This window comes from Bidens hawaiensis, unplaced genomic scaffold (genome assembly GCF_021521415.1).
Source record: "Bidens hawaiensis isolate Kalapana, Puna unplaced genomic scaffold, B.hawaiensis_p1.1 tig00040114_1, whole genome shotgun sequence".
Taxonomy (NCBI): Eukaryota; Viridiplantae; Streptophyta; class Magnoliopsida; order Asterales; family Asteraceae; genus Bidens; species Bidens hawaiensis.
In genome coordinates this window covers 95,765-123,417 of record NW_027505650.1, presented here as the reverse complement: position 1 = coordinate 123,417, position 27,653 = coordinate 95,765, and the positions used below count along the sequence as shown (strand labels likewise).

The 27,653-nt window shown below is 34.9% G+C and overlaps 1 protein-coding gene and 1 pseudogene across 2 annotated transcripts; one reads left to right on the top strand and one right to left on the bottom strand.

Moving 5' to 3' along the window:
• The first annotated feature begins 1,114 nt into the window (after positions 1–1,114).
• LOC143614511 (uncharacterized) lies at positions 1,115–9,032 on the top strand (annotated as a pseudogene). The gene is made up of 20 exons (XR_013150301.1): positions 1,115–1,447; positions 2,590–2,829; positions 2,975–2,994; positions 3,161–3,184; positions 3,339–3,370; positions 3,563–3,692; positions 3,844–3,985; positions 4,565–4,806; positions 4,905–4,989; positions 5,749–5,851; positions 5,957–6,082; positions 6,436–6,549; positions 6,640–6,758; positions 6,841–6,922; positions 7,003–7,095; positions 7,910–7,999; positions 8,091–8,210; positions 8,447–8,538; positions 8,784–8,841; positions 8,914–9,032. The product of XR_013150301.1 is annotated as an uncharacterized LOC143614511 (transcript).
• A 5,632-nt stretch (positions 9,033–14,664) lies between these two features.
• On the bottom strand, positions 14,665–19,655 carry LOC143614513 (protein tesmin/TSO1-like CXC 2). Its single transcript, XM_077087929.1, has 10 exons — positions 19,462–19,655; positions 18,503–18,663; positions 17,474–18,059; positions 16,680–17,125; positions 16,492–16,563; positions 16,220–16,394; positions 16,048–16,143; positions 15,316–15,382; positions 15,099–15,225; positions 14,665–15,033 (listed from the first exon to the last, which is right to left on the bottom strand). Exons 1-10 carry the CDS (start codon positions 19,552–19,554, stop codon positions 14,703–14,705), a joined length of 2,154 nt encoding a protein of 717 aa, XP_076944044.1. The 5' UTR covers positions 19,555–19,655; the 3' UTR covers positions 14,665–14,702.
• Positions 19,656–27,653: the final 7,998 nt, after the last annotated feature.

The window sequence follows — 27,653 nt, the reverse complement described above, 5'->3', positions numbered from 1 at the left end:
GAACTTGATTCTAGTCTCCTAGAAGAAAATGGATCTGTTCTGTGTGTTCAAAGATGAGAAAGTGTATATTGGGTGATCACACATTAAAGCTTATATGCTAAACTTTTCATATATACTTTATTTTGCTTAAGTTAATATAAAAACTACATAGCTTTGAATAATTAGATTCAAGCTACCTTAAGAAATTCACTCCACATTCTAAACAAAGTAATTGAAAAAAGAGGTTATTGAAATCTACGATAATAGTGCCATGATAGAATTTAATTGAGAAAAATAGGATATAATTAAAATATTAATTAAATTTACGATGATAAATAGACTTTAACCAACATGGCTTACAAAAAAAACAAAATATTTTATTTTAATAAATACTTTATAATTGAATTTATCACATCTTCTCCGTAGTAAATTTATCTTGACTATATTTGTTTTTTTTAACTATTAAGGGTTTATACAAATAATTAAAACCGCATAGTTTTGATGTTAATTAAAATTTAAATATAACAACATAGTTTTAAAAAGTTTCGCATGTAAATTAAGCTTCATGACAACCCATATTCATCTATATAGCGTTTTTTTAAGAACCAATAATACGGTGAGAACTACAGATAAACACATAATACACTTGTACATGATACGTTGAATATAAATTTGTAATACATAAGACCAGAGATGAAGCTTAACTAGTCCACCCCCCCCCCCCCCGGTTTTTTGCGCGATTGTGTAAATTAACCCCTTTTTCGCCCGAAAATTTGTATATGTAGCGTAAATTTACCCGTTTTCGGCCGAAAATTTGAGCCCCCCGAGTTTATGATTTTTACAATACATTTTGAGTCTGGCCCCCTGACAAACTCGTTCAAGCTTCGCTACTACATAAGACAGTTACGTAACCTTTAGACTTTTTATCTCAAACAACTTTAATTATCTTCAATAAACTATGTAAAAATACACTGCTCATACCTCTTTCCTTTTTCAACACGTTTGTTTAAACTTCCTATTTTCAACTTTCTTAATTAAAATTTATTTAGCAGTTAAAGTGCATATTCCATTTCTTTAGCTTGTAATATAACCAACACATTTTGTGTCTTTCATATTCATATACCTGCCAAACCGTCTCAAGATCCACGCCCCCAAATTACCGTTAACAATAATAATATTATCATTCACATTCACATTCACATTCACATTCACTAACAAACTTTTCAACTCAGATCCCTAAATCCCGTCTGCAAACACGGACACAATATTATTATTCCGATGGGAGCATTGCCGTCAACGCCGCGCTTGGGCGGCGACGTGTCACCGGACACGGCGGAGTATCTAATCGGAACATTCGTCGGAGATAAATCGTTTCCGCTTAATTCGGATTACTGGAATAAGTTACTCGAGCTTCCGTTTGATCTCCATTGGCCGGCTAATCGTGTTCAACAAGCTTGCCAGACATTAGGTGAGCTATTTGCTGTTAATATTATCAAATTAGGTTGAAACTGATAGGTTTTGTTTAGGGAATAGTGTTTGGTTAATGAATTGAGATGCATTGATGTATTATAGTTTGAGTTTGAGCTGGAATTAAGCTGCATTTGATGTATTTGTTGATTATTAGTTCAATTGACATGGTAATACGGGGGATTTTGGTGTTGATTTTTAAATTAGGGTTTAAATTAGGTTGAAACTGGCAGGTTTTGTTTGATTAATAGTGTTTGGTTTACGAATTGAGATGCGATGATGCGTTGCAAGTGTTGTTAGTTTAGGTTTGAGCTGGAATTAAGTTGCATTTGATGTATTTGTTGATTATTAATTCAATTTGCATGGTAATTTTGGTGTTGGTTTTTTAAATTAGGGTTTAAATGATGTTGAATTTTGCAGGTTTTGTTTGGTTAATAGTGTTTGGTTTATGAATTGAGATGTAATGATGTGTTACGAGTGATGTTAGTTTAGATTTAAGCCGGAATTAAGCTGCATTTGATGTATTTGCTGCATTTGTTGATTATTCATTCAGTTTACATGGTATTTTTGGGGAGTCTGTTGTTAATTATCAAATTGGGGTTTAAATGAGGTTTAATTATACAGGTTTTGTTTTATTAACAGTGTTTGGTTCATGAATTAAGATGCAATGATGCGTTAGCAGTGATGTTAGTTTAGGACTTTAGGTTTGAGCTGGAATTAAGCTGCATTTGGTGTATCTGTTTATTATTGGTTCAGTTAACATGGTGATTTGGGGATGTTGTTGTTACTTTCCAAATTGGGGTTTAATTGAGGTTGAATTTGCAGGTTTTGTTTGATTAATAGTATCTTCCTCATAAAATTGAGATGCGTTGATACATTATAGTTTGAGTTTGTGCTGAAGTTAAGCTGCATTTGATGTATTTGTTTATTGTTAATTCAATTAACATGGTAATTTGGGAGATTTTGTTGGTACTTTTCAAATTAGGGTTAAAATGTGGTTGATCTTTCTAGGTTTTGTTTAATTAATAGTGTTTGCTTTATTGAGATGCAATGATGCATTACAAGTGATGTTAATTTAGGTTTCAGCTGGAATTAAGCTGCAATTTGTGTATTTGTTGATTATTGATTTATGGATTTGTGCAGCACAAAACAATAGTTCTACAAGGCACCTTGCAAAGATCTTAATTCACTTAACATGGTGTTTGCAAGAGTCTGTTACTAATCCAGATGTGACATCAGCTGCTTCAATGAAAGCTGTAAATGCATCTTACATTTCATCTGTATTTTTAAAGTATTTAATTGAAAATTTGAATAGTGAAAACCTTGAAGATTTGTTTCTATCTCTAGACGAGAGTGAGCCAGTACCAAACAATATCCATAAAGGTAATTAATATAACGTTCTGATATATTTCCCTGTTACTGTAGTACAACTTTCAGATTTCTAGCGATTTTGTTTAATGGATTATCTGTAATGGCAGTGTAGTTTTATCAACTAAACTGGTGTATTATTGTTTTATGTTGACCACAGACGAGAGCATTATAAATATGGTTAAATAAAGTAAAGGGGTTTTTGATTGGTCCGGGAATCCCATTTTGGATTCAGTATGGATAAAAGATGTTCGTATGTTATACTATTCAATTCTCGACGACGAATTAATTTAATAGCTCAGATATTGTTATTCATGATATTGATCCGAGTCAAGATCATCGATAGGTAATGCATTCATTGAATTGACAGGTGAAAGATTTATCATCTCTATGGGATTAAATCCTGAGTTATTTTGAAAAAAAAAACGATGAGATTATGGAAGTAAATATTCTTGCATTTATTGCTACTGCACTGTTCATTTTAATTCCTACTGCTTTTCTACTTATAATTTACGTAAATACAGCCAGTTAGCTATATTGGCAGAGTGGATGTAAGGTATATTTCAGGTTATTAAGCAAGCTTATTTTTAGGCTCAAGCTCATTTAAGCTCGACGTGATTCGAGTTTTTAACTAGTCGATCTCGAGTAGCTCACTAGCAGCTTGGCTCGTTTTAGTCGTTTACACCATGCCACCACTAGTAGTAGGATTTATGGTTTATTTTCTAATTTTCTATATATAAATACTCAGTCCAAAGACGTATCTTCTACATCATGAACTGCTGAACTTCATGCTCATTGCTATGTCTACTCAGCTTCTTTCCGGACCATCACCTGGACCAAATGATGTTCACCCTTTCATTGATGCAGCAATGAGTCAGGTAACCAGTTAACCACCAGGTCACTAACAATGTGATGGTGTATTTTATGTTATCAAAGATATATTATAACAGAATATTATATAACTAAACGAGCCGTCCTCATTTAATGAAATCTACAACAATGATGAAAGAAACAAAATATAATTTGCAGGAGTCTTCTCTGGTAGGTTTGGTTGTTCATAAACTGCTGCTTAATTACATTTCACGCCCACGATCCAAAAATAGCGCGTCATATACGTTAATATCTGAAGAAAATCAGCTTGGTGTACTGAAGAGAGTTGGTTCTGCTGCTGGTATATTAGACTTGGCTTCTTACATTGTTTTTTCAGTTGGACATAGGCTTGTAAACGAACTGAACGAACCCGAACGGGGAATGTTCATGTTTGTCGTTTAACCATAACCGAGCAAACGATCAAACACGAACAGTTAAATGAACGAGATTTTGTTCATTTTTGTTCGTTAAGAAAATGACTGTTTGTGTTCGTTGACAGTATAAACGAACAGTTCACGAACATAACTTAATATAGATGAGCGAACATAACTAATCAAAAACCAGTTAAAAGCAATGCGAAGAACAATTTGTTGGGCCAAGTTACTCAAATAGACTAAGTTGTATGGGCCAAAAAATTTCAAATGAATAGTTAACAAATGTAAAGTAACAAACTTAAACAAACATAAACTAACGAACATAAATGAACTTAAACGAGCAAATATGAATGAATGAAAAAGACGTGTTCATGTTCTTTCATTGAACTAAATGAACATTTTTTTTTGTCCATGTTTGTTTGTCTGTTAACTTATAGCAGTAAGTCAGTAACTTTTGTATATGTATGATTGTATCTAATAAAATGTTGTTTATATTTTACTTGCAGCAAATATAGTGTTACTTCCATTTAGTTACTTTGTGAATTCAAGTTTTGAAGCTCTAGAAGTCAACTGGCTGACAGCAGTATCAACATATTACTTATTCTAATTCATTATAGAAAATGTATACTTGTAGAATCTGTGAAAAACAGCAATGTTAATGTTGATTCTGAATCTGTTTTGAAAGATGAAACTTATTTTGCTGAAAATCCTTATAATAAAGCATTGGAAAACGTTAGGGATGTTGAGTGTAAGATCCTTTTACCCTTTTATTTTTTTCTTTCTTGTTATTCTTTTATTTTCTTTCTTTTTAATTATTGTATTTAACTTTTGTATCCAATATTGCAGTTGACCGTGTGGATATTGAGGGAAACGCATATAGTGGTCCACTTGTGAGATTGGCTTTTCCTTCTCTTTTTGATACACTTGGAATGTAAGATCTCGGCTTAATTTATTTTGTTTGTGGCTATTGTATTTTGACCATTATACACACACTAAAAGGAAAACTTTGATTGTGAGTGAAATTGTGAAAAACACATTTACTTCTTACAAGTTTAAAGCATGGATTTTCAAGTTACAAAAAGGCCCCTCTAAACTTACTATTTACAAAAAGGTCCCTCTAAACTTACTAATCATGTTACGCCACATGACCACTAAATTTTTTTTTGTTTTGTTATTCTCTTATAACTTTTAAGATACAATTTTTTGTAAAGTTTCGAATATGGCGTTGCGACATGCTTATTTTGATCAACGTATTGATATAAATTTTGTTCAAAACCGCGTTGTTAGTGTTAGTGGTAATGTACAAGTGATATTAGCACAAATTACACGTCATTAAGACTATGTTATATTTTACTTATATTGTGATTGTAAGGTGACGTCATTTACCCTTTTCGCCAGTCTAATTATACAATATAGTGGTTATAAATTACGAATATACTGTTGCGACGTGTTTACCCCCCCCCCCCCCCCCTCATGTCAGCATAAACTTAATTTAGTTTTTTGTTTTTAACGTTTATTCCCCGCAAACGCAACACATGGGTTAGGCTTTGCTTCTTTTTTTTCCCATATAAAGTTTGGAGGTGGTTAAAGTTTTTTGTGGTTTAACGCGCGGGTCAAGTTATTAGTATATATCTAATAGTTGGCTTTAAAAAACTTTATTAAAAATGAAATGTTTGATTAACCTTTGCAGGTGCTTGACTGATGAAACTGCAGTTTTGTTATTGTATGCGTTGGTTCACGGGAATTCAGCCTTTTTGGAATATGTTTTGGTTCGAACGGATATAGATACATCGGTATGAATCAAATCAGTATTTTTACCAGTTTTATTTTTTATAAAAGGAAAAAAGAAAACACTATTTTTTGTTGATTTTCTTACATATTCAATGTTGAATGTTCAGTTGATGCCTTTGTTGGAGACACTTTATGATACTTCAAGGAGAACATCAAATCAAATATATATGGTGCTGATTATACTGCTTATACTTAGTCAAGATGCTTCTTTTAATGCTACCATTCACAAGCTGGTAACTAACTTCATATAAATATTAAATTCTTTTGTTTTTTATATCAGTGAGAATTTCATATAGGGTGATAAGCTTTGTGAAATATCATTCATTCAACTGTTAGATCCATTAAAAGTGTTCAGATCCTGGCGCATTTTTTTGTTAGTAGGTAAATATGTAATTTTAAGGTTAAAAATTGAAGGAAAATCCCAATTTTATATAAAAAAAACTAAGGTTAAAGCAGACATATTCTGAATTGATTCTAATGAAGTGTGTAAATCTGATATTTTAATTAGTTGTTAAGGGTATATATGATGTTTCAGAAGTTTGTATATATGAGATAATTATTTTTATGTACCGGTGTCTTTTATTAGATTCTGCCTTCGGTTCCATGGTATCAAGAACGTCTTCTGCATCAAACATCTCTGGGTTCACTTATGGTCATTATTCTAATTAGGACAATGAAGTATAACATGTCAAAGATGCGTGTAAGCCAACATCCCAACATATGATTTAACATCTATCCATGATATATTCTCACATATGATGTTAACTTTTTACATGTGAAATGTGAACAGGATGTTTATCTACACACCAATTGCCTTGCAGCTTTGGCTAACATGGCGCCACATGTGCATCGGTTAAGCTCTTACGCCTCACAACGCCTCGTGAGCCTTTTTGAAACCTTGGCACGCAAGTATGCATTTTTTGTCATCTTTTTTGGGCCTTATTATTATTATTTTTTCATTCTCAAGTCTCTGATTACTGTTTATATTTAGATATGCAAAACTAGCAGAGGTTAAGAATTATAAAATGCAAATGAGTGACCCCAAGGATGATGATAAACTTCCTGAAGATACGGTAATTAAACAAATCTTGTTATTACTTCACGTATGCTGTTTTGATTATATAATATACTATATTATATTGCTTTGTTTCAGTCAGCAGAGTTGCATATATATACCGACTTCCTCAGGATTGTTTTAGAAATACTTAATGCGATCTTGACCTATGCGCTACCGAGGAACCCAGAGGTACATAATCAAAATTATTAGTTACAGGTGGGAAGATGGGTGGGCCCACAGGATGGGTTATGGGTAGGATGTAAACAAGCTGAGCCTGATCTCATCTGGGCTTGAGCCCAGCATGTTTTGAGCTCTAGTTCTAAAGCTTTATCTCGTCTCGTGGGTACTTTTTCAAGCTCAATTTTGGCTTAGGCTCTGGCTTGGCTCGTTTATTATTTATTAATTAATCTGTATACATATATAAATATATTTTGATATATTTTAGCGTAAGTTTTTGTAACAATTTTTATTTAGTTATTGTTATCATATTATATAATGCTATTTAGTATAAAGATACATATAAAATGAAAATTATATAAACAATAGGCTCGTTTAGGTTCACGAGGTAGATAGAACTCAATAAGTAAAGCTCGGGCAACGGCTCGTTTTTTAAACAAGCTTAATTTAGGCTCAAACTCATGTAAGCTCGGCTAGATTCGATCTTTACGCGAGCCGATCTTGAGTAGCTTATGAGCAGTTTGGCTTGCTTACACACCCTAGTCATGGTAAGGGTTGAAACTGGATTTGGTGGACCTGTACATCGTTTTTTTCAATCTTTTCATGTTTGTAGAAATAAATGGTGCATCCGTATGATAAAAAAAAAGTGCAAGATTTATCTGCATCTTTGTATAAAATGATAATTTTTCATGTATGCGTTAAAATCATACCTCCCATTTCAGCTATAGTCAACACGTTTGATATAAAATCAAATCCGAACTGACCCCTTAATAATATAATAGGTAAATGTTTACATTATGACGCCTTGACTCTCTAAATGTGGCAGGTGATTTATGCAATTATGCACAGGCAAGAGGTTTTTCAGCCTTTCAGGAATCATCCACGCTTAAATGAGTTGCTTGAAAATATCTTTTCTGTATGTAACAAAAATCAAGATTTTTAAGCCTTTAATCTAATAATTTTTGAATCTTGATTTGAAGTATTGTAATTATGTTGTGGCATTTTAGGTCTTGGATTTTTTCAATAGCCGCATGGACGCACAGAAGTTGGATGGCCAATGGTCAGTTGAGAAAGTGCTTCAAGTTATTAATTTAAATTGTAGATTTTGGTGAGGAGACGGGATGAAGGTAATAATAAATATTTGCCCTGCGTGTAAAACAATTTTATAAACTTAAGGAAGTTTGGATTTGTCTTCGTTAACCTTAATTTTATCAGACTTTTGTTTCTGTTTACATACCAAATAGGCAAACAACTTTTTTCACAAAAATATAAATTTTGGTAGTTTGATATAATTAAGGTTAAAGTTACGGTTTATAATTTAAATATTGTATTAATGTAAGTTCATTCCTGGTTTTTAATTTAGATGTTCACTCAACTACGATTCACGTACGAGCAAGAAAGCCATCCTGAAGAATTCTTCATTCCATATGTGTGGCAGTTAGTAATCTCTCGCAGGTATATACAAGACATGTAATATGATTGTATAGATTTATGCTGCATTTTTTAACGGGTCGAACGGGTATAGAATAAAGTCAATATATAGAACATGCTACATCTTTTTAACTAAAAAGTTCGATTATTGTTGGTATAATGTATTATTTATAACAATTGACCCACTTGATTTGACCCGTACAGAAATTTACCCGTTTGACTATGAGTTTGTCCCGTTCATTATGTTCATCATCCACTTTGTTATGCAGTGGTTTCAGTTTCAGTCCCAGTAGCATAAACTTATTTTCTATTGAGCTGCCTGTAGAGGTTTGTTTATTATTTTTACTTTTTTTTTTCTTTTAATAAAGAAATATATGTTTTACACTTATACGATTGCAGGTTAGCTATGCTCTTGGGGAGACAAATAATGACGAGAATATGAAGTTAAATGCAAAGGAGGCCGTGGAATCATCGGTGTGATAGAACGCAACTGTTTTATGTAAATAACTAAATACACAAGAGAGAAAAGCAAATGCTTATAAATAAATAAATAAATGTATACGAAAAATGATTTTCTAACAGAAGTTTTTGACAAGGTAGGTGTAATTCTTGTAGCAAAAACATTAAAGTTGTAATAGTATTGACTATTGAGGAGTTTGATTATTATATCATTCTTACCTTACAAACTTAGATGTGTGCTCTATAGTGTTCTTGATAAGAGTGTGCTGCAGAAGTAGTATATACTATATAGTGATTGTAGGTGGTTTGTATTATTTGTATATTTGAGTTGAACATTTTTAAGTTCGGTTTATAACTTGTTTATATCTGGAAAGTCAAAAGTTGTGCCAACGAAATTAATGATAGTAGATGGATAAATACTTAATCTGAAACTTATAATAAATATAGTAAGTCAATTATTTGACATAAATAAAACTAATTACAATTAACTCTTGCAGTTAAACTGCTTAATAATATCCATAATTTTTTTATAAGGCCATGGGGTATACTCTAACCTCTACATGGGTTAACATGACATGGCACTTTAAAGATAGATTAAACCACTCCTCACTTATGTTAAGTGTGTTAAAATGGCCCATGGATTATTCTTCTAACGGGTTAAAATGAACAATATGCATTAAATATGTATTAATTACTAATTGTTTAGTTATTATTTATTTTGGTAATTAAACTAAATGTTTGATTTTAAATTAAATATTAATAGGAGAGAGATGGGGTTAAATGAGTTAAACCATTTCCTTTGGATGACATGGAGTGAAAGAGAAAAAATGAGTGATGTGGAGCTTATGTGGAGTTAGAATAGGTTAGAGTATACCTCATGGCCTAACAATAATCCAGCTACCTGGCTTAACACAATGGTAAAATGCGAACTCATACGTCCGCGATCGCAGACAGTGCTGGATAGCCCATGCTCACCATCTTCTATTCCAGGGAAAACCTGTCGCACGAAGGATCACTGCGGAAAATTTCGATTGTGATCGGATTCGAACTTGATTTAGTCTCAAGCCCAAATCTTCATTTTTGATTTTTTTTCCCTTCAGTGTCATTTGAGCTTAATCTTATTGGCTAATAATATTCTTAATGGTAGTTAAAGAACAGAAATTGAACATTAAACCTCATTTAGCGGGCTCAAATAAATTTGGTCTGGCATTCGGGTGTATATGTCATGAACACATACGAGTTCGACTTCCCAAGGTATATAAAATTTGTTTGAGTTAACACAAATGATAAAACTATATAGACGTCAACCATGGTAGGACTTTACCTATTTGCCATGTCCAGCCATTCAAGTCATTTATTTGTCTTCATTAACGGCCAAGATCACTTCTTACACTATGTAGTCTATTTCCACACTCAAACATGAAGCGGAAAAATCGGTACAAATATGGATATTTATCAAGTTTTTACAATAGTTAAGATTAAGGTGTTAAGAAAGATCATAAATAATAAATGGTTAAAAGGGGAAAAAGGAAAAACCTTCAATTATTAAACTTTTTTGGGGGGTTAAATTTAGTTCCACCTAAAATCAAATAATTCATGTACTTGATTATTTTTAAAATAATAATAATTAAAAGAATCAAGAATTTTACTATCGTTAATTTGAGTAGAATATTTCTATATTTTTCACATGACTAAAAAAACATTGATGGTTAGTGATATATGCTACATAATTACAATGTAAATGTTGTTCAATTCATATGTTGATTTTAGCATTGTGTTACTGTATACTTATGGCGGGTAATTATGTGGACACATATACCTAGCCCAAATTGTTATGTAGTAAATAATAGAGGGACTAAACTGTAAATGTTAGATAGTGCAGGGTTATAGTTGTAATATGTTCATATACATAAGCAGGAGTCGTGAATGAGAATAGTAGTTATTGATTTGAGAGTTTTAACTCCTTCTGTGATTCTTCTTATCGTCTTTAGCTCGTTTACCCGTTTTGATACATAACAAAAATGCACATATCCCGTCACTAGCGACTCCCTTCATACAAAAAAACTTCCCACATGAACCGATTTCTCTAGAACCAACAAACTTTAGTCCCGCTTTATGTAACCTATTTGCGTAATTAATGAGCGTAATTAAACTGCTTAACTGTACCCATAACGGTAATAAAAAAAAACAAAACTGAACATTAAACCTCAATTAAGCCGCTTAATGTTGTCAACAAAAAAACTAATTAGAGTTTAATGCTTTCCAGTTACATAATATTGTGCTTCTAACACTCATAATCATAATAATCATAATCATAAGAGAAATCTGCATTGTCTCCCTGGAAAATAACATCGCGAGATGGAATAACCACTGAAAAAGAATTTGCGAACTTTGTGCCTCTGCAAAATTTTGGCGGGGCAGTATGTGCCCTTCCGTCAGTTGACCAAGCGTTGACCTGTTAAAAAATGTTGAAATTACGTTTTTACCCCTAAGCCTTTAATTCATTTTAAAAATAATTATCCAAAACATGTAAATGCTAGGATTCGAACCCGAGACCTCCTGTTTAACAACCCACCAAAACTACCAGTTGAACTAAGTTAATGTTTGGTATAACTATACAACATAAACTATATATTATCCTTTATCACTTCATCTTTTCCAATTATAATTAGGGTTCCTAATGTTTTATATGGGCATTTCTCTTTGGGTTCGGAGTCAATGTCCTTCCATTTCTCTTTGGGTGGATTTTTTATATGGGCAGTCGGCTAGGTTATATGTGGGTGATACTTTCATTAAATCCACCACTGGGGTTCAACAGGGGGACCCTCTTGGGCCTCTCCTTTTTGCCTTAGCTTTGCACCCACTTGTTCACCAAATCAGAGATTGGTGCAAGCTTCTCTTTCATGCTTGGTACTTGGATGATGGCACGATTATCGGGGATACTAGAGAGGTAGCCAAAGCATTAGATATTATCAGGTCTGAGGGGCCTCGTTTGGGTCTTGAATTAAACGTTAAGAAAACAGAGTTATTTTGGCCAACATGCAATGGGGTGAAGGTACAGGAGGGGTTGTTCCCTTGCGGGATTGGAAGGCCGGTGCTTGGCGTGAAACTCCTTGGTGGTGCTGTAAGCCAGGATGCGGGGTTTATCAGCAGTTTGGCTATGAAAAGGGCATCTAGCGCTGTGGAACTGATGAGCTGTCTCCCAAGACTTCGGGATCCTCAATGCGAGCTTCTTTTGCTTCGCTCATGTATGGGAGTCGCCAAGCTTTTGTTCGGTTTGAGAACATGCCAACCTATGTATGTGGGGGAAGCTGTTTCTATATTTGACAATGGTCTTCGAAGGGCGATTGAGGACATCGTGGTTTGTGGAGGTCCGTTCTTTGGGGATCTCCAATGGAGGTTGGCGTCACTTCCGATCCGTTATGGGGGGTTGGGTCTCTGTTCGGCCGAGGATGTATCTACATATGCTTTTTTGGCTTCGAGAGCACAGTCGTGGTGTTTGCAAGACCATATTCTTCGGGGTTGTGATATTCATAGGTTGGACTCTGATTATGGGTGTGCGATGGATCGTTTACGTACTTCACTTCCAGATTTTGATCTTAGCGGGTTCTCTAATAAGGACACCGCCCCCCCTAAAGCCCAACATGTTGTGGCGAGTGCCTTATTTAGTGGAATCGTCAAGAGTTTAGAAGTGAAGTTTGATCTATCCCCTCGCCAAAAGGCGGTGTTTGAATGCCTTCGGGCTCCTCGGGCTCAGGATTTTCTAACGGCTATCCCCATTGAAGGATTAGGCCAACGTATGTCGGGTTTGGAGTATCGGGCTATCCTTAAGTACCGGTTAATGATCCATATGTTCCCGACGGATGAACCTTGCCCAATTTGTCGCAAGGTCTGTTTGGATTCTTTTGGTGACCATGCGGTGCATTGCAAAGAATTTCCTGGCTTTAAATACAGACATGATCTGGTTAGGGATGTTCTGTGTGATGTTCTTAAACGGGCAGGGATTTCTGCTAAAAAGGAGGCCCCTGTTAACTTTCTCACGGATCCTATTGAAGGGAGGTCTACTTTACGACCAGCTGATATTCTTGTGTTCGGGTGGGCAGGGGGGAAACACGCCTGTGTGGATCTTACAGGAGTGTCTCCTCTTGTTGGGCTCAGGGACCGTGGGTTTGTTGTGGGTCAGGCTGCGTTGAAGGCTGAATCGGGCAAAGTTGTTAAACACGAGAAAGCTTGTTTAGATAATCAACATGTCTTTCTACCATTTGCCTTTGATACATTTGGTTTTCTGGCTCCAGAGGCTGTGAAATTTTTGAGTAGGGTTCAGCGCGTCGTACACGGGACCTCTTCAGCTTCTAGGTCTCAAAGCTTCGTTTTTAGCAGGATTGGCTTTGCTGTTCAAAAGGGGGTTGCGGCGCAGCTTGTTGCCCGTTTGCCTGCCACTTTATTGTAATCGTTTTATAGTAAATTATATAAAACTTCGATTATTTATATAAAAAAAAAAAAATGTTTTAATTCCTGATAATTCATCTTCACCCACCCATACCTGCACATACTTTTCAATTCAAGGTTGTATGATGTTTCTATTAATCTACTGATTACCAAACCAAATCAAATCATAACAAGCACTCATGATCAGAAGAAAGTTGATTATTAGTATTATTACGATGCGGTAGCGAGGCTCGTCCGGCGCCGGTCCGATCGGATCTCCGGCGACGGTCTTCGGTCGTCGCATGACTGACTGTTTCCTGGTAGATCTGATCTTTATATTATGATTATTAGATAGATCGTGTGAATATGAATATTATTGATTCATATCTATTAGAAACCAATAATAATAATAATAAAATCTATCATTTTGATGATTTGATTTTCTTCTGACCTGGGTTTGTTTTGTTTGATGGGTTTGGTTTGGTTTGGTTTGGATGGATTGGATAACAAAGGTAACAAAGGTAATTGAATATTATATGAATATTAATGGAATAGATCGTGCAACAAAGGTCTTCTGACCTGGGTTTATATGAATATTATTATTATTATTAACAAAGGTAATTGGGTATATAAGAATGGGCAATTGAATTGAGAAATGGGTTCTTATGATTGATTGAAAGAAGGATTGATTTGAATGATGATATTGAGAGGGATTACTTGGTGGTGGGTTTGAGGATTTGAGGTTGTTAATGATGAAGATGAGATGATGAAGCTAATGATGTTATGAAGATGATGTTATTATTATTTCTATTATATTTATTATTTATTAGAAGATTATTAAAATACCCTTAATATGTTGGTATTATTACTAAAATACCTACGGTCAACTAACGGTCAAATGACGGTAGAAGTCAGAAGAACCCGCCGGAGTAACACAGGGAGTCAAAGTTCGCAAATTCTTTTTCAGTGGTTATTCCATCTCGCGACGTTATTTTCCAGGGAGACAAAATGCAGATTTCTCTAATCATAATCATAATCACAACAGCAACAGCAATAATAAAAACAAAAAAAGTGTGGGTCTAAGAAGAGGTTTATGATAAACAAACAACTAAGAACATTATTATTTTACAAGCAAGAGACTTATAAGTTGAAAGAAGTAAACCTTACAACTACTCATCAAAAAAGAATACAAAAAACTACACATTAACTATTTAAAAAAAAAAAAAACCATAATCCATATCCATCCATACATCATCATCATCATCATCATCATCATCATCATCCATATTGATTTGCATATCTCATTGATTTGGGTTGGGAGTGAGACATGGAAAAGAAGGAATAGATTGCAATATTAACTTCCTGCTGCTTCTTTGTCCCATGACTGAGTTGTGTGGAGGTGACACCCTCTTGCTGTTTGGTGAGCTAGATTTTACACCACTGATTGGAGAACCATTGTTCTCTTCAAAAACATCCGCTACCTCGTTTTCTCCCACTGTTTGTAGCGCCTTACTCCCGCCCATTTTAAAAGAATTCAGCTTTCCAAATCTTGGGTTAGAGGATGATCCGACGGCTAGAAATGATCGCGGCGGCTTGCCCTTTGTGTTCAGCAACGTATTAGATTTCCTCGTGCTACAAAAATAAAAACATACTTAATTAAAATTAAAATAAGCACTTTAATAACACATGTTTTATACCTGCCAAAACGCGAAGGAGTTGCAGGAGTAGCAGAAACCAGCTCGGCTTCAATATGTAATCCAGTCTGTAAGCTTCCATCACTCCCATTCTCGTCACACTCATTGACTTCAAGATCCATTTCCGAACCTATAAAATGCATTGACATAACACAAATTAAATCTTTTTGTTTTCAAAGAAAATGTTAATCTCGTCCTGTGTTACAAAATGCGCACTTACCGTCCTTGCGACCAAATGTATTTTTACACCCTTCACATCTGCAGTTGATAGAGCATCCGACACCACCCTTTACAAAGAAACCATATAACCAAAATCATTAATTATAAAAACATGTCAAGCTCAATCTTTTAGAACTACTCACGAGTAGAAACTTGAGGTTTAAACATAAAGCTAGAAACGAGTTGAGCTCAAGCCCTCTTTAAGTTAAACAATCCGAGCTAAGTCTTGGCCCGTTTAAACCCTTAGTTATCTCTACCCAACAGGGTGCATGAAACCAAAATAACTGACCTGTAACACAATAACCGCCCCCAACCCAAAACGAGCGGTTTGGTTTTATGTTTTAGAAAAACCAATTTCCAGTTCGGCTTCGGTTTGCTTCACTGAAAACTGTAAAAACCAAACAGAGCCCGTAAAATCGAAAAAACCCGACTAATTTATTATAAATTATAACGTTTATTTATGAACGTGTAAGTGATTTATAACAATGAAAATAAATAGTGTAAGACTAATATTTTAAGCTCAAATGTGTAATAATCAATTAACTATTAAGCAATAGACAAACTTTAGACCCAAAAGTTTCAGGCCCAAATTCATACTTTTGGGCCAAATTTTTTCGGCCTAAGAATTTCAAGCCCAAATGGCAAAACCGAAACCGAACCAAACTCATTGTGAAAACCAAAAACCGAAAAAACCGAAACAAACATCAACACAAGAACAGCAAGAGAGAAGAACCTGATAGCATTCACAGTATTTCTTGAGGCAACCAGATTTTTTGCAATTGCACCCTCGTTTGTGTCGAGCTGAAGCCGGAGTGTTGCTAGACTCGTCCTGCATAAAAAAAATTGAAGAAATTTTATTATACACATTTTTAAATTCACTAATGTACTCGGTGTGTGACCCTAACCTCTTGCATATGATCAGAGGTTTTAATAACTTTAGGAGCAAACGCAAGAGGGTTGCGGGACTCAATCTGCTTGCGAGTTGCAAGCACCGTGCCTTCATGTATGGGCTTGTTGAAACATTCGAGACACGAGCACGGCTCCACACAGTAAACGCCCGCAGCAAAGCATTCACAATAACTGAAATCAGTATTTCACATGTGAAAAATCAGAATTTACGAAATTACCCCTGTAATCATAGGCGCAATCAACTTATATAAGGATTTATAGAACATACAGCTTCAAACACTTGGATTTTTTACAGTTACACCGCTTACACGCCTCCACCTCAGCATTTTCCGCTCTACGCCTGTGAAAGTCAATTAAAAAGTCAAACACGTCAAATCAATGACAATTAGTCAATTACCGATTGCAGCTATTATAATAAAACTATTCAAATAGCACTATAACGATTCAGTAACTTGCCTCTTCTTTCTTGGGCTAGTTTGACTTAGACTTAACTCATCATTAAGTACAAAGCCTTTAGAAGCATCTTCAGCAACATTAACCACAGGCCCGAGATTATCCTCGAAAGAGGGTGCATCAGACAATGATGTCATCAAATCTTGACCCGAACCAATGGAATGATAAGAAACCGGAGGTGAAATAATAAGTTGTCTACCGGAGCCCGAGCTTTCCAGGTTCACAACTTTATGGTCCACTAAATTTGAAGCGATAGCGTTTAAATGCAAACCGATTCCAGGTAAAATACATCTAGAGGAATTATTATCATTGGGAGCAACGGTTTGATTGGATTCTGAAACATTTGCAGAGTTAACGTTTGAGATGTCTTCTAAGTGCTTTCTTCGAGACCCCGTCATCTCAAAAAGTAGACAACGCCTTCTTATGCCACGGTATAAATTAGATCCACCCTAAATAAATATATAAACATGTTAACCGATGTAACCGAACCAAAAAACCAACTCTAAAGATATGATTCTACTTGGATATGTTTTTGACACGCTTAATTTATGTAAAAGATTTTGTGTACGTTAATTATACAACAAGTTTAAATTTTAAACATTGTAGAAATGATGTGAAATAATTTAAAGATTTATATGCTAAACTAGCCTTATAAAGTTACTTCCAAACGGTTTTCAATAACACAAAACCAAAGCCCAAAACCGACTAAAGCCAACCCGTAGAATTAAAACAGAACCCAAATCGACTCGTTTAAAATCAAACGGGCCCAAAACATATTTACTCGTGTAAATTCTCACCTCATTATCGGCATCCTCCACCGGCTCTCCAACTTCAATACTATTTAAAGATATATTAGCAACCGTTACACGGTTATCAACCGCCCCTATTAAACCTTCATTATCTTCTGAAATATTATCACCATTAGGATGTAACGTGTTTTGACCGGGACCCGCATAGGGAACCGTATCACTTGGTGAGTTAAAATTAAGCATCTCTGAATCATCAGATATCAAACTGTCCCAATCACATGTTGAAACTTCTTTATTATTAGAAAGTTCATTTGTCCCTTCAACATTTGTTTCAATATTAAACGGACCGTTTTCAAAGCGGTTGTTGACGAATGGAACGGATGATGTTGATGGGCCCACCGTTTTTACCAAGTTTGTGTCTAGACGTACGGGTTCGTAGCTTAATTTTCTTGACTCAAGATTTGAGCAAACGTTTGATGGTAATACAGAAGTGTTGGTTATTGAGTTGCAGGAATTGAAATCCGGTTGCTGGTTTAACGGGTTTTGGGTGGCGTTTAAATTAACGTCACTGGTTTCTGCTTTCTTTAAATCATCTGAAGAAAGTTCGGGTTTTGATGATTCAGAAAACTGGTGCCTGAAAATTTAAAATTTAGTTAGCGAGAATATTAAATAAAACTAGATTTGGTACCCGTTAAAACAACCGGGCCGGATTGACCCACGACACATTCTGTCCAAAAGTTTCCAACTTTAAAATAAATAATTAAGGTGGCAAAATGGGCTCAAACAGGTTGGTAAGAGGTCAAAACAAACGACCCGGGTCGACCCACAATACTTTTTGTCCAAATTTTCAATTTTTTAAAAAATATGTAATTCGATAACGATTAATTTTTTTTGGATAACATGCTTTTATAGTATGTAGGGTTACAAACTTGAAATAAACAAAAATACATTTAAGGCGAGTTTTGACTCATTTGACAAGTTTCTTTTTAAGCTAACATTTTCTTTGTTACCCGTTTGACGCATTAAATGAGATTAACCAAAATCCCAAAAAACGCATTCACAAATTTGTCGTGTTACCTTTTAAGGAACTTTGAATCTTTGAGGGTACTGACATGAGGCGAAGTGAAAACAGTGGGAAGTGATGCAAAGCTTAGAGTGCTAAACGTCTGAGTAAAGTGCACGGATTTAACGGGTTGGATAGGTGAAAGACTGTTGATATAGTTAAACACAGGGGAGTCCTGCAAAAAACATACAACAAAATGTTTCAATATGATTAGTTATAAGTTATTATAAAGAATCTTGAATCTTTTAAAGTTTAGCAAAACTGATTATCATTAATTATGGTCAGTTTTAAGTTTACCAAATCTTGAATCTTTAATATAACCAGTTATATATTAGGAACCTTGAATCTTTGAATGCTTACTAAAACTGATTATCATTTATTATGGTCAAAATAACTAAATCTGGACATAAAAACTGGTCAAAAAAACTAATATTAATAATAATAATAATAATAATAATAATAATAATAATAATAAAATTAAAAAAAAGTTAATGATTATACTTATGACTTGCTAAAAACTGGTCAAAAAAATAATATTAATAATAATTATAACAAAATAAAAAAAATACTGATTATACTTATGACTTGCCAAATTGGACTTTATAATCAACTTTTTACAAGACACTCTTTCATGATTCATTTAAATTCATTACTTTGATCCTAAAAAGCAACATTTATAAACTGTTTTACCCAAACAATCTAAATTGATAAACAAAATCACAAATTCAAAAACTGCATAAATCTTTTTAAAAAAAAAGAGTAATTGCAATATATTAAACCCCAAATCAAGAAACAAACCCTAACCCTAAAGATAGAATCAGATCCCTCAAATTAACACTAAATCCGCCATAAAACCCTAAAAAAAACTCAAACCCACAAAAACCCAAATCAAGAAAACACTAAATTCACCAAATTGAGTCTCCAATTTGCCCAAATCAACATAAAATCAAAAACCCAGAAAGACCCAATTCACCTCGAACTTAGAAACCGGAGCAGCGATCTGGGTCCTCTCCGGAGTATCCATTACAATCCCCATTTCTTTATCCGGATCTTTCTCATGACCCATTTGACCAAAATTGTTGCTTTTTGTGGTGAGTAAACAAGATGATGAGATAATAATAATATTCAAGAATAAGAATAAGCGGGAAGGGCGGGAAGCAAGTTTTTATTTTTTGGAGTGATAGTGATGGAAATTATAATACAAGAACCCCACATTCACTCACTTGAGTATTATTATTATTATTATTATTATTATTATTATTATTATTATTATTATTATTATTGTATATATAGATATATAGATATAGGAAACAATGTTTGGGAAAGTAAAAGGTAACGTAAACTAATGATGATTTGTAAATAAGGGTGTCAGAGATTAAATAATAATAATTATAATAATAATAATAATAATAATAATAATAATAAGAAACCTTAATGTTTTGATTATGTTTTTTTGTCTTGTTATTTTTTGTTTAGTAGATTCTTGTTTCTTCTATTGTGTGTAATTTACTTGGGTTATTGTGATTGTCTAGTAATGCATTGACATAACACTATATTATTCTATTAGTTAACTACTACTAGAGTGTTTACCTTGGTTCAACTTTTTATTGTTAAGTGTTTATTTTTTTACTTTTGTTTTTGTTACTTGTTTATTTTTGTAGATTAGTATATCTTAGTAGTGGGAATATGACAAAACTCAATATATAAATTGATTAAAAAATGCATGTGAGTATTAGTATGTTTTTAGATTTATTGTTAAATATATGGTATTGATAGCATTTCGTTTAAATACATATGAATGTGTTACAGTTTAAATAAAATTCAGGAAAGAACGTATAAAACTGGTGGTTGCTATCTCTAGATACTTATCACTACATTGATCAGTTCTTCTTCTTTGCTTGTCGTCGTGTATGACGCAACGGCACTACATATACACCTCTCCCTTGTTGCACTACACTTTTTTGGACTAGCCACTCTCCCCTTCATTGCACTACATTGTCGCCCCTTTGTTATTGCTTGTTGGCACTCTTATCACATTTCACCTTGTTTGCTACCCCAATAGCTATGCATGGTTGTCGTGCGTTATGTGTTGTTGAATGAAAAGGTAGGTAGTTTCGACATGTATTGCATTTAAGACTCCACATTGTGATCCTTAATTTCATGTCATAAAAGGATATTTCATTAAATGATACAAAATTTATGGTGTCTCAGGGAGACGCGAGTGGCACCCATCGTGATGGCACGTTGGGATTGCCTTGGATGCAAATGGAATAGTCTAGTGGCGACCACCATGGTGCTCTCATACCTTTCTTCACGACAAAGACATTTTCAAAGGTGCAAGAACTAATACGTGCCCAAGCGGGCAAGCTCACGGTGCAGTCCTTAGCCATTAGTTTCCTTTATATTCGCTTGTTATTTGAGTCGTATCTATTTATATAGTTAGTGAGTAGTTTCACTGTTAGTAGCAACATGTCAGTTTGTAAGAGACTATAAATATAGTCTCAATCAGTTTATCTCATGTATGTTCGAATCGCTCTCAATGGATCTCTCGTGACTGCCCATATGAGAAGAACATGTATGAGTTATTCGAAAATTGATCTAAATATCTTCTCTATATATTCTCTAGTTCTTAAGTGATTAGACATCTCGAATTAGCTTCTTCACAAAGATATACTCACATTCGGGAGGAGTATGGTTTCAAAACATAATGCCATTGGCAAAACACCATGTGGTTTATTGCTTAGCAAACTCACCACTTCTAACATAGTTTTACTAGACAATAAACAATGTAAGTATTTCATTTAACATAACAAGTTTAACAACAATACATCTAAAAGTACTCTCTATCATCATCAAAGCATCTATAACATTAGTGTACGATGCAAACTTATAAGAAAAGTTTAACACCTTTCTCCACATCTAAATTTAACTTTCCTATAACTAATAAGGTAAACACGTTGAATATGCAGGGCATGCATTCTTAATCTTAATAGCATACACTCCAGATCATGGTTAAGTATCATTGGTTACTTGACTTCTTCGTTAGTATGTTAATAACCGATGATTGTATTTTGAATTATTAAAATCCAATTTATCAAAATAAAATGTAGCATTAATAAAAGAGATTAACTATTTTAATGATACTATTGCAACCATATTGAATATACTAGTTCTTGTCAAATTTCAAAATTATGATTAAAAAAACATCATTGAGTTTAACTTGATTGTTTGCCATGTAACCCCTTCACTTTTCCCACATGTTGTACTTGTCTAACATTCTCTTTACTATATGATAGAATAAAATACTTTTTGTCGTCACTTTTCTTTTTCCTGAATATAGTATTTTTATAATTTAAAAAGAAATTATTTAAATCAATAAGTTAAAGTATGTTGTAATTCACGTTGTATTTAATTAATATTATGTTAAAAGATGGTTTATAAAAGGTTAGTTAATTAATGGCTAATTTGAATCCTATTTAACGACATGCTACATTGTTTTAATTATAAAAATATCATGATACCATAGGTTTTACTAAATAGTTAATACAAAAGTTTTGTTAGAAAACTAGTACAAAAGTGTTTGGTGAGCCAACTTAACTCATTCGACTCACCCGACTCAAACAAACATGATGTTTGACCCGTCGAGTTTTAGAAGTAATGTAAATTTTTACGAAGTTACTTTTATAATAAAATAATAAAATATTCATCTAAATACATATATATTAATTGATTATAACTTTCAAGTAACTAAGATATCGTTTTAGACTCAATATTGAAGAAAAAAGTAGGAAAATAATTAGATAACAAAAGAGCATATAAAATCTTCATATAATCTCACAAAAGTATAATATCAACTTTATTGAGAATCTCTCACGTTAATATTTTTATATTTGACCTTTACTATTATTTATTATTATTATTATAATTATAGTTCAATGGTTTACTTTTACGAAAATAATTTGTTCTATTTATTGTAACTAACCGGTTGTTTTTATATAATTCATCAATTTGGATTTCTTCTTAATTTATATATGGATATTTTGCATTTGTTGGATTTTGTATATTATGCCGATGGCAACAACAATGATCCAAAAATGTAATCAAGAAGTTTGACATTTTCTTCTTGGACCATCAAGTATTTGAATTTCTCTTCATAATTTTAAATTTTATAAGAAAAGTCTTATGATTTCAAAATTTGGCATGTGAATTTGGTTTGTTAGGTACCAAATATAAAGTTCTCCACGAAACTAGATGGGATGATCCAACTTGTTGTTTGTAAAGTAATTTTTTTTTGGAACAAAGTAAAAGGTTTCATATATTACATAAAATATCTAATTACAATAGAGAACTGGGTAAGCGGGCAACAAGTTGCGCCACCACTCCCTTTTGAATAGCAAACTTGATCCTACTAAAAACAAAGTTATCGTTCTCTGGCGTCGATAAGGTGAACGACCCGTTAATCTCTTTTAAGAAACGTAATAGCTTCGAGGGCAAGTGACCCAAATGTATCAAAAGCAAAAGGAATGAACACGTGCTGATTCTCGACACATGCTTTCTCATGCTTATCAATTTTTCATGATTTCGCCTTCAACACAGCTTGCCTAACAACAAATACGGTATCCCTAAGCCCTCCAGTAAGATCAATGCAAGCGTGCTTCCCTCTGTCCATCCGAACACAAGAACGTCTGCTGGTCGAAGAGTAGACCTTCACTCAAGGGGATCTGACAGGGAATTCACAGGAGCTTCTTTTTTTTTGCCGAGATCCCCGCTCGTTTCAACACATCGCAAAGGACATTCTCTGACCAAATCATGTCTATATTTAAAACCCGGAAGCTCCTTGCAATGAACGGCATGCTCACCAAAATTATCCAAACAAACAAATGAGAAATCATGAAAATAATCATTTTTTGGTGTGTTATATTTCTATGATAATCCGAGAACTATTTGACACCTTACAATCATGACTTACGTGACAATACGATCTCATATAACATATACTCGTGCATCATCTCTTACTTCTGATAATGATACATAAAATCAAACGCAAAGCAAATGTTATGCAGATAATATCAGATATTTACATCACTTGTGTATTATCAAGAAAAGTTTGGGTATATGCCCAAACGGTTCATTACATAACAGTCACATTCCTAAACTAATAAAGATTATTTTCACAATATTTTGATATTTGGATTCCATTTTCTTATGGCACTTATGAAAATACGCATGTAGAACAAAAATAATGGCTGTTGCGTATGTATCTATGTCCAAGTCATGTTATATACGATAAAAACATACATATGTACAAATTTATCAATGCACCATTGATACTTATGTAACATATGTTTCTCTACTATTATTAGACATAAAGAATGCAAGCTATTAATTTGATGTTGTAAATGAAAATTCTATTATCAAGTTATATATAGGAGAAGTCTATTATTACTTCTTTGAATCATATGTGATTGAAAATGATATATGTGAAACTTACACGCATGCATAATATATTATAGTTAACATGTCACGGGTGTTACACACTTATACATGACAACAAAACATGGTAGGTACATTCATAAAAAAGTCAATAAATGTTGAAGAAAAAGAGGCTTTTCTAATAAAAAAAAAGCCTAGCAACTTATGACATTTATTGTAATGTTGATATGAACACTAAATAATTAATTGAAAGTAACGACCAAATTCAATCCTAAACCTAATCGAGGCGATGTTGTGGGTTATATAATAATAATAATAATCTAAATATAGTTTAATTTGATCTCACAACCAATCAAATATTAAAGTGACCCATTGATATAATTACACCATGTGTAATACTTTGGTATTCTAAAAACGTGAATTTCAAAAGCTTTTCCCTGAAAAAATCATCTTATTATGACTAAAAATTATACCTATAGTGATTAGATCTGATTGGATGGTACTCATATTATTCATATTTCATAGCTATGAACAATTATGAAACTCATCATTATCCATTGTCCAAATCATATCATCTCACTATAACACAAGTCCATAAATATGCTTAGGAATTATGTTTTTTACTTTTACAAGATCACTATCATCTACACAGTACCACACATTATCTTGTATCTTCATTTTAGAGGCGACTCAGCATTATCTTGTATCTTCATTTTAGAGACGACCGCAAATTTAAAGCAAAGTTAAAACAAAAAAGTAGTTAAAGCATTCGACAAATATATATAAAATTTGATCTTATCAAAGTTATACCAAAAAAAGAACACAAGTAAAACACATGTCGATATCTTTTAGGTATATCACGACTTTAATTTATGGGTTACACGAGGCAATTCATTGAAGGTAATGCTAGTGAACTTTGTGACCAAACTTGGTGGTTTGTACTTCAAATCTTGCTAGATTAATGTAAACATATTCGTTAATAAGACTACATGCTACAAATATAACGCCTATTCGACTATTCGTTACAATACAACCTCTCACAACGCGTGGAGACGTTTGCTAGTTAATAACTATATTCCCCATAATACGAGTGTTTTATTACCTTTTGTTTTAGGGTGGAAGGGTGCAACCCATTTGAACCCAAAGGTATCCAAACCACTATCCAATGATATTCCACCTCAATAGACCCAAAGTGAAGAAACACTAACCGGACCCCTGACAGATTACTGGTAACCTTGGGGTTGGAGAGATGTTTCCCACGAGGGGTTAGACCCTTGGAAGATGGTTCTTCTGATAACCTGCAAAACAGACACCGTGAGCTCGTCACTGAGAAGGGGGGGGTTCCTCCTTGTGACCACCCTCCGGCGTGAGAATCAGACTAGATTGCTCTTTAAATATAAAAGTATATTAAGAGATTGCTAGAGCAGATATCAGGTATATTCTGATGATAATGTGATAATGTAATAATGTGTTGAGATGATCATACCATTTGGGGTATTTATAGCCGAAGGTAGGTTTCCAAGGAGGTATGGCCGGCTGCAACAGTGTTCCTGTTCATCAACAGTAGCCTACGCACGTGCCCTGCTGGTAGTTGGTGGGTAGGCAGCGGCTGATAGTGACCAGGCCTGCTGTATACTATTCCCTTTCCACCAACTGCCGGCTACGCACGTGGTATGACAGTAGTTGGTGAGTAGGCAGCGGCTAATAGTGATACAGTACAGGAGCATGCTGCTCGCCATACTGTATCAGTGAGCTGTCGTATCTCTGATCAGATCTTTCGCCCATACCTCGTCAGGTACAGTAAAAGATCATTCAGTATACAGACTGGCTTATTTGGGCGGGAGTATTCCCCCTCCCGCCTCTGTGCGGGATTGCTCCCGGCTTTGCTCATTCCTTCAGGTGACACTGAATAATCGAGAGCTAAGTACCTTGTGCGTGTAGCCATGCTGCGCGGGTGGCCTTCCCTCATGGCTTGTATCCGAGGCTGCGGGAACAGGCGGAGTCCTTCACCATGGGAGGCATTTCCTGCGGGAACAGCTTGCGTACTGCGCGTAAGGACGTCACGTCTCTGAGCATGGTTGGTCCTGCGGATCCAGTTGGTCTCTGCGCAGACGTCCCTGTTTAAGGTGAGTCTTGCGGGTCCAACTGGGCTCTGCTGGGACCTACCTCTTCAAGTCCCCCCAGTCCAATGTTCTTCTCATGCGTGTTTAATAAAGTGAGGTGAACTTTTGGACTTAAGCAAAGGGTTTTGAAAAGGGTTTTGTAAGGTTTTCCATGGGGATTCTTTCCGCGGAAGTCCTTGTCACTTGCAGAAATGCCCGAGTTTCCTGCTTGGTCTTTGGGTATGATGCGGGTAGGTCTGTAACCTCCTCGCAAGTCAGGAGCATTGAGTCCCAGTTGTATGGATTTTCCATGAGGTTTTGGTAGTTTTGAACATAGTGATCAATTATGTTAAGACCACCAATTCCGTCCTGGAGCTTCAAACAACGTAGTTCTCGACGTTCCCGCTATGCGGGGATGTTATTTCCGTTTCCGCAAGCATTGCCCAGAAGATCCTTCTTGGTTTCAATTCCCAGCGGAGCGCTAGGTATGTGAAGGGTTTTGCCTTGACACTGTACCTGCGCTCGTCTTACGGTTACTTTACTTCCAAGGTATTCCTGGCGTCAATTCCCTGCGGGTGCTAGGTATGTGAAGGGTTTTGCCTTTACACTGTACCCACACCCGTCTTATAGTTACTTGGTTGCCGAGGAATACTTGGCTTCAATTCCCTGCGGGTGCTAGGTATGTGAAGGGTTTTCCCTTAACACTGTACCCGCGGCCGTCTTACGGTTACTTGTTCGCCAAGATTTTCTTGGCTTCAATTCCCTGCGGGTGCTAGGTATGTGAAGGGTTTTGCCTTAACACTGTACCCGCATCCGTCTTACGGTTACTTGTTTGCCAAGGTTCTTGGCTTCAATTCCCTGCGGGTGCTAGGTATGTGAAGGGTTTCGCCTTAACACTGTACCCGCATCCGTCTTACGGTTACTTGTTTGCCAAGGTTTTCTTGGCTTCAATTCCCTGCGGATGCTAGGTATGTGAAGGGTTTCGCCTTAACACTGTACCCGCATCCGTCTTACGGTTACTTGTTTGCCAAGGTAAGGGGGGATTTTCCCGCTTACTTTTTAATATTTTCGAATTTTGAATTTTGAAATTCGAAGAGTTGGTGAAAAGATAAGAACAGTCCAAACCTCTGAAACGTTGTGCGACGGTTTCTTCTGACTGTGTCAGGACGTGCAGGAAGTTATGGTGACGTGACAGAATATGGTCATTCCAGACGCTTTTTCATGCGCGTGGGCTCGATATTTCGGGCGCGTGGCCGCGAAATTACTGGCATACGTCCTTTCAACAGCTGTTGCCAGCTTGCTTTTTGCCACGTGTCATAGTTTCATTGCACATTCGATTTCTCTCTCCTCCGCATTAAATTCACCGCATTAATTGCGATTACTATATAAAGGGGGAGAGGGTTATTTGTAATCCATAATTTTCACTCTTCTCTTCATCTTTAAGGCGATTTCCGGCCAATACTCTTTTATTCAATCGAGCATTCTCTCGAAATCGTTCTCTTCTTCCTCTTCAAGATGTCTTCTCGTGATGCTGAAGCTATAGCTGACGACAGGGGTACTGCTGGTGAGTGCCAGTGTGCTCTGCCCGGCGATCAGTACCGGTATGTTGTCAGGAAGTTCATGCTCGATC

Bases quoted from the DNA above. Each gene is read 5' to 3' on its own strand.
- LOC143614513 (XM_077087929.1), bottom strand. From the start codon at position 19,554: ATGGGTCATGAGAAAGATCCGGATAAAGAAATGGGGATTGTAATGGAT. The intron at 17,126-17,473 runs GTGAGAATTTAC...ATATTTATTTAG, and splicing joins TGGAGGATGCCGATAATGAG to GGTGGATCTAATTTATACCG. The intron at 15,034-15,098 runs GTATAAAACATG...TTATTTTTGTAG, and splicing joins ACTCCTTCGCGTTTTGGCAG to CACGAGGAAATCTAATACGT.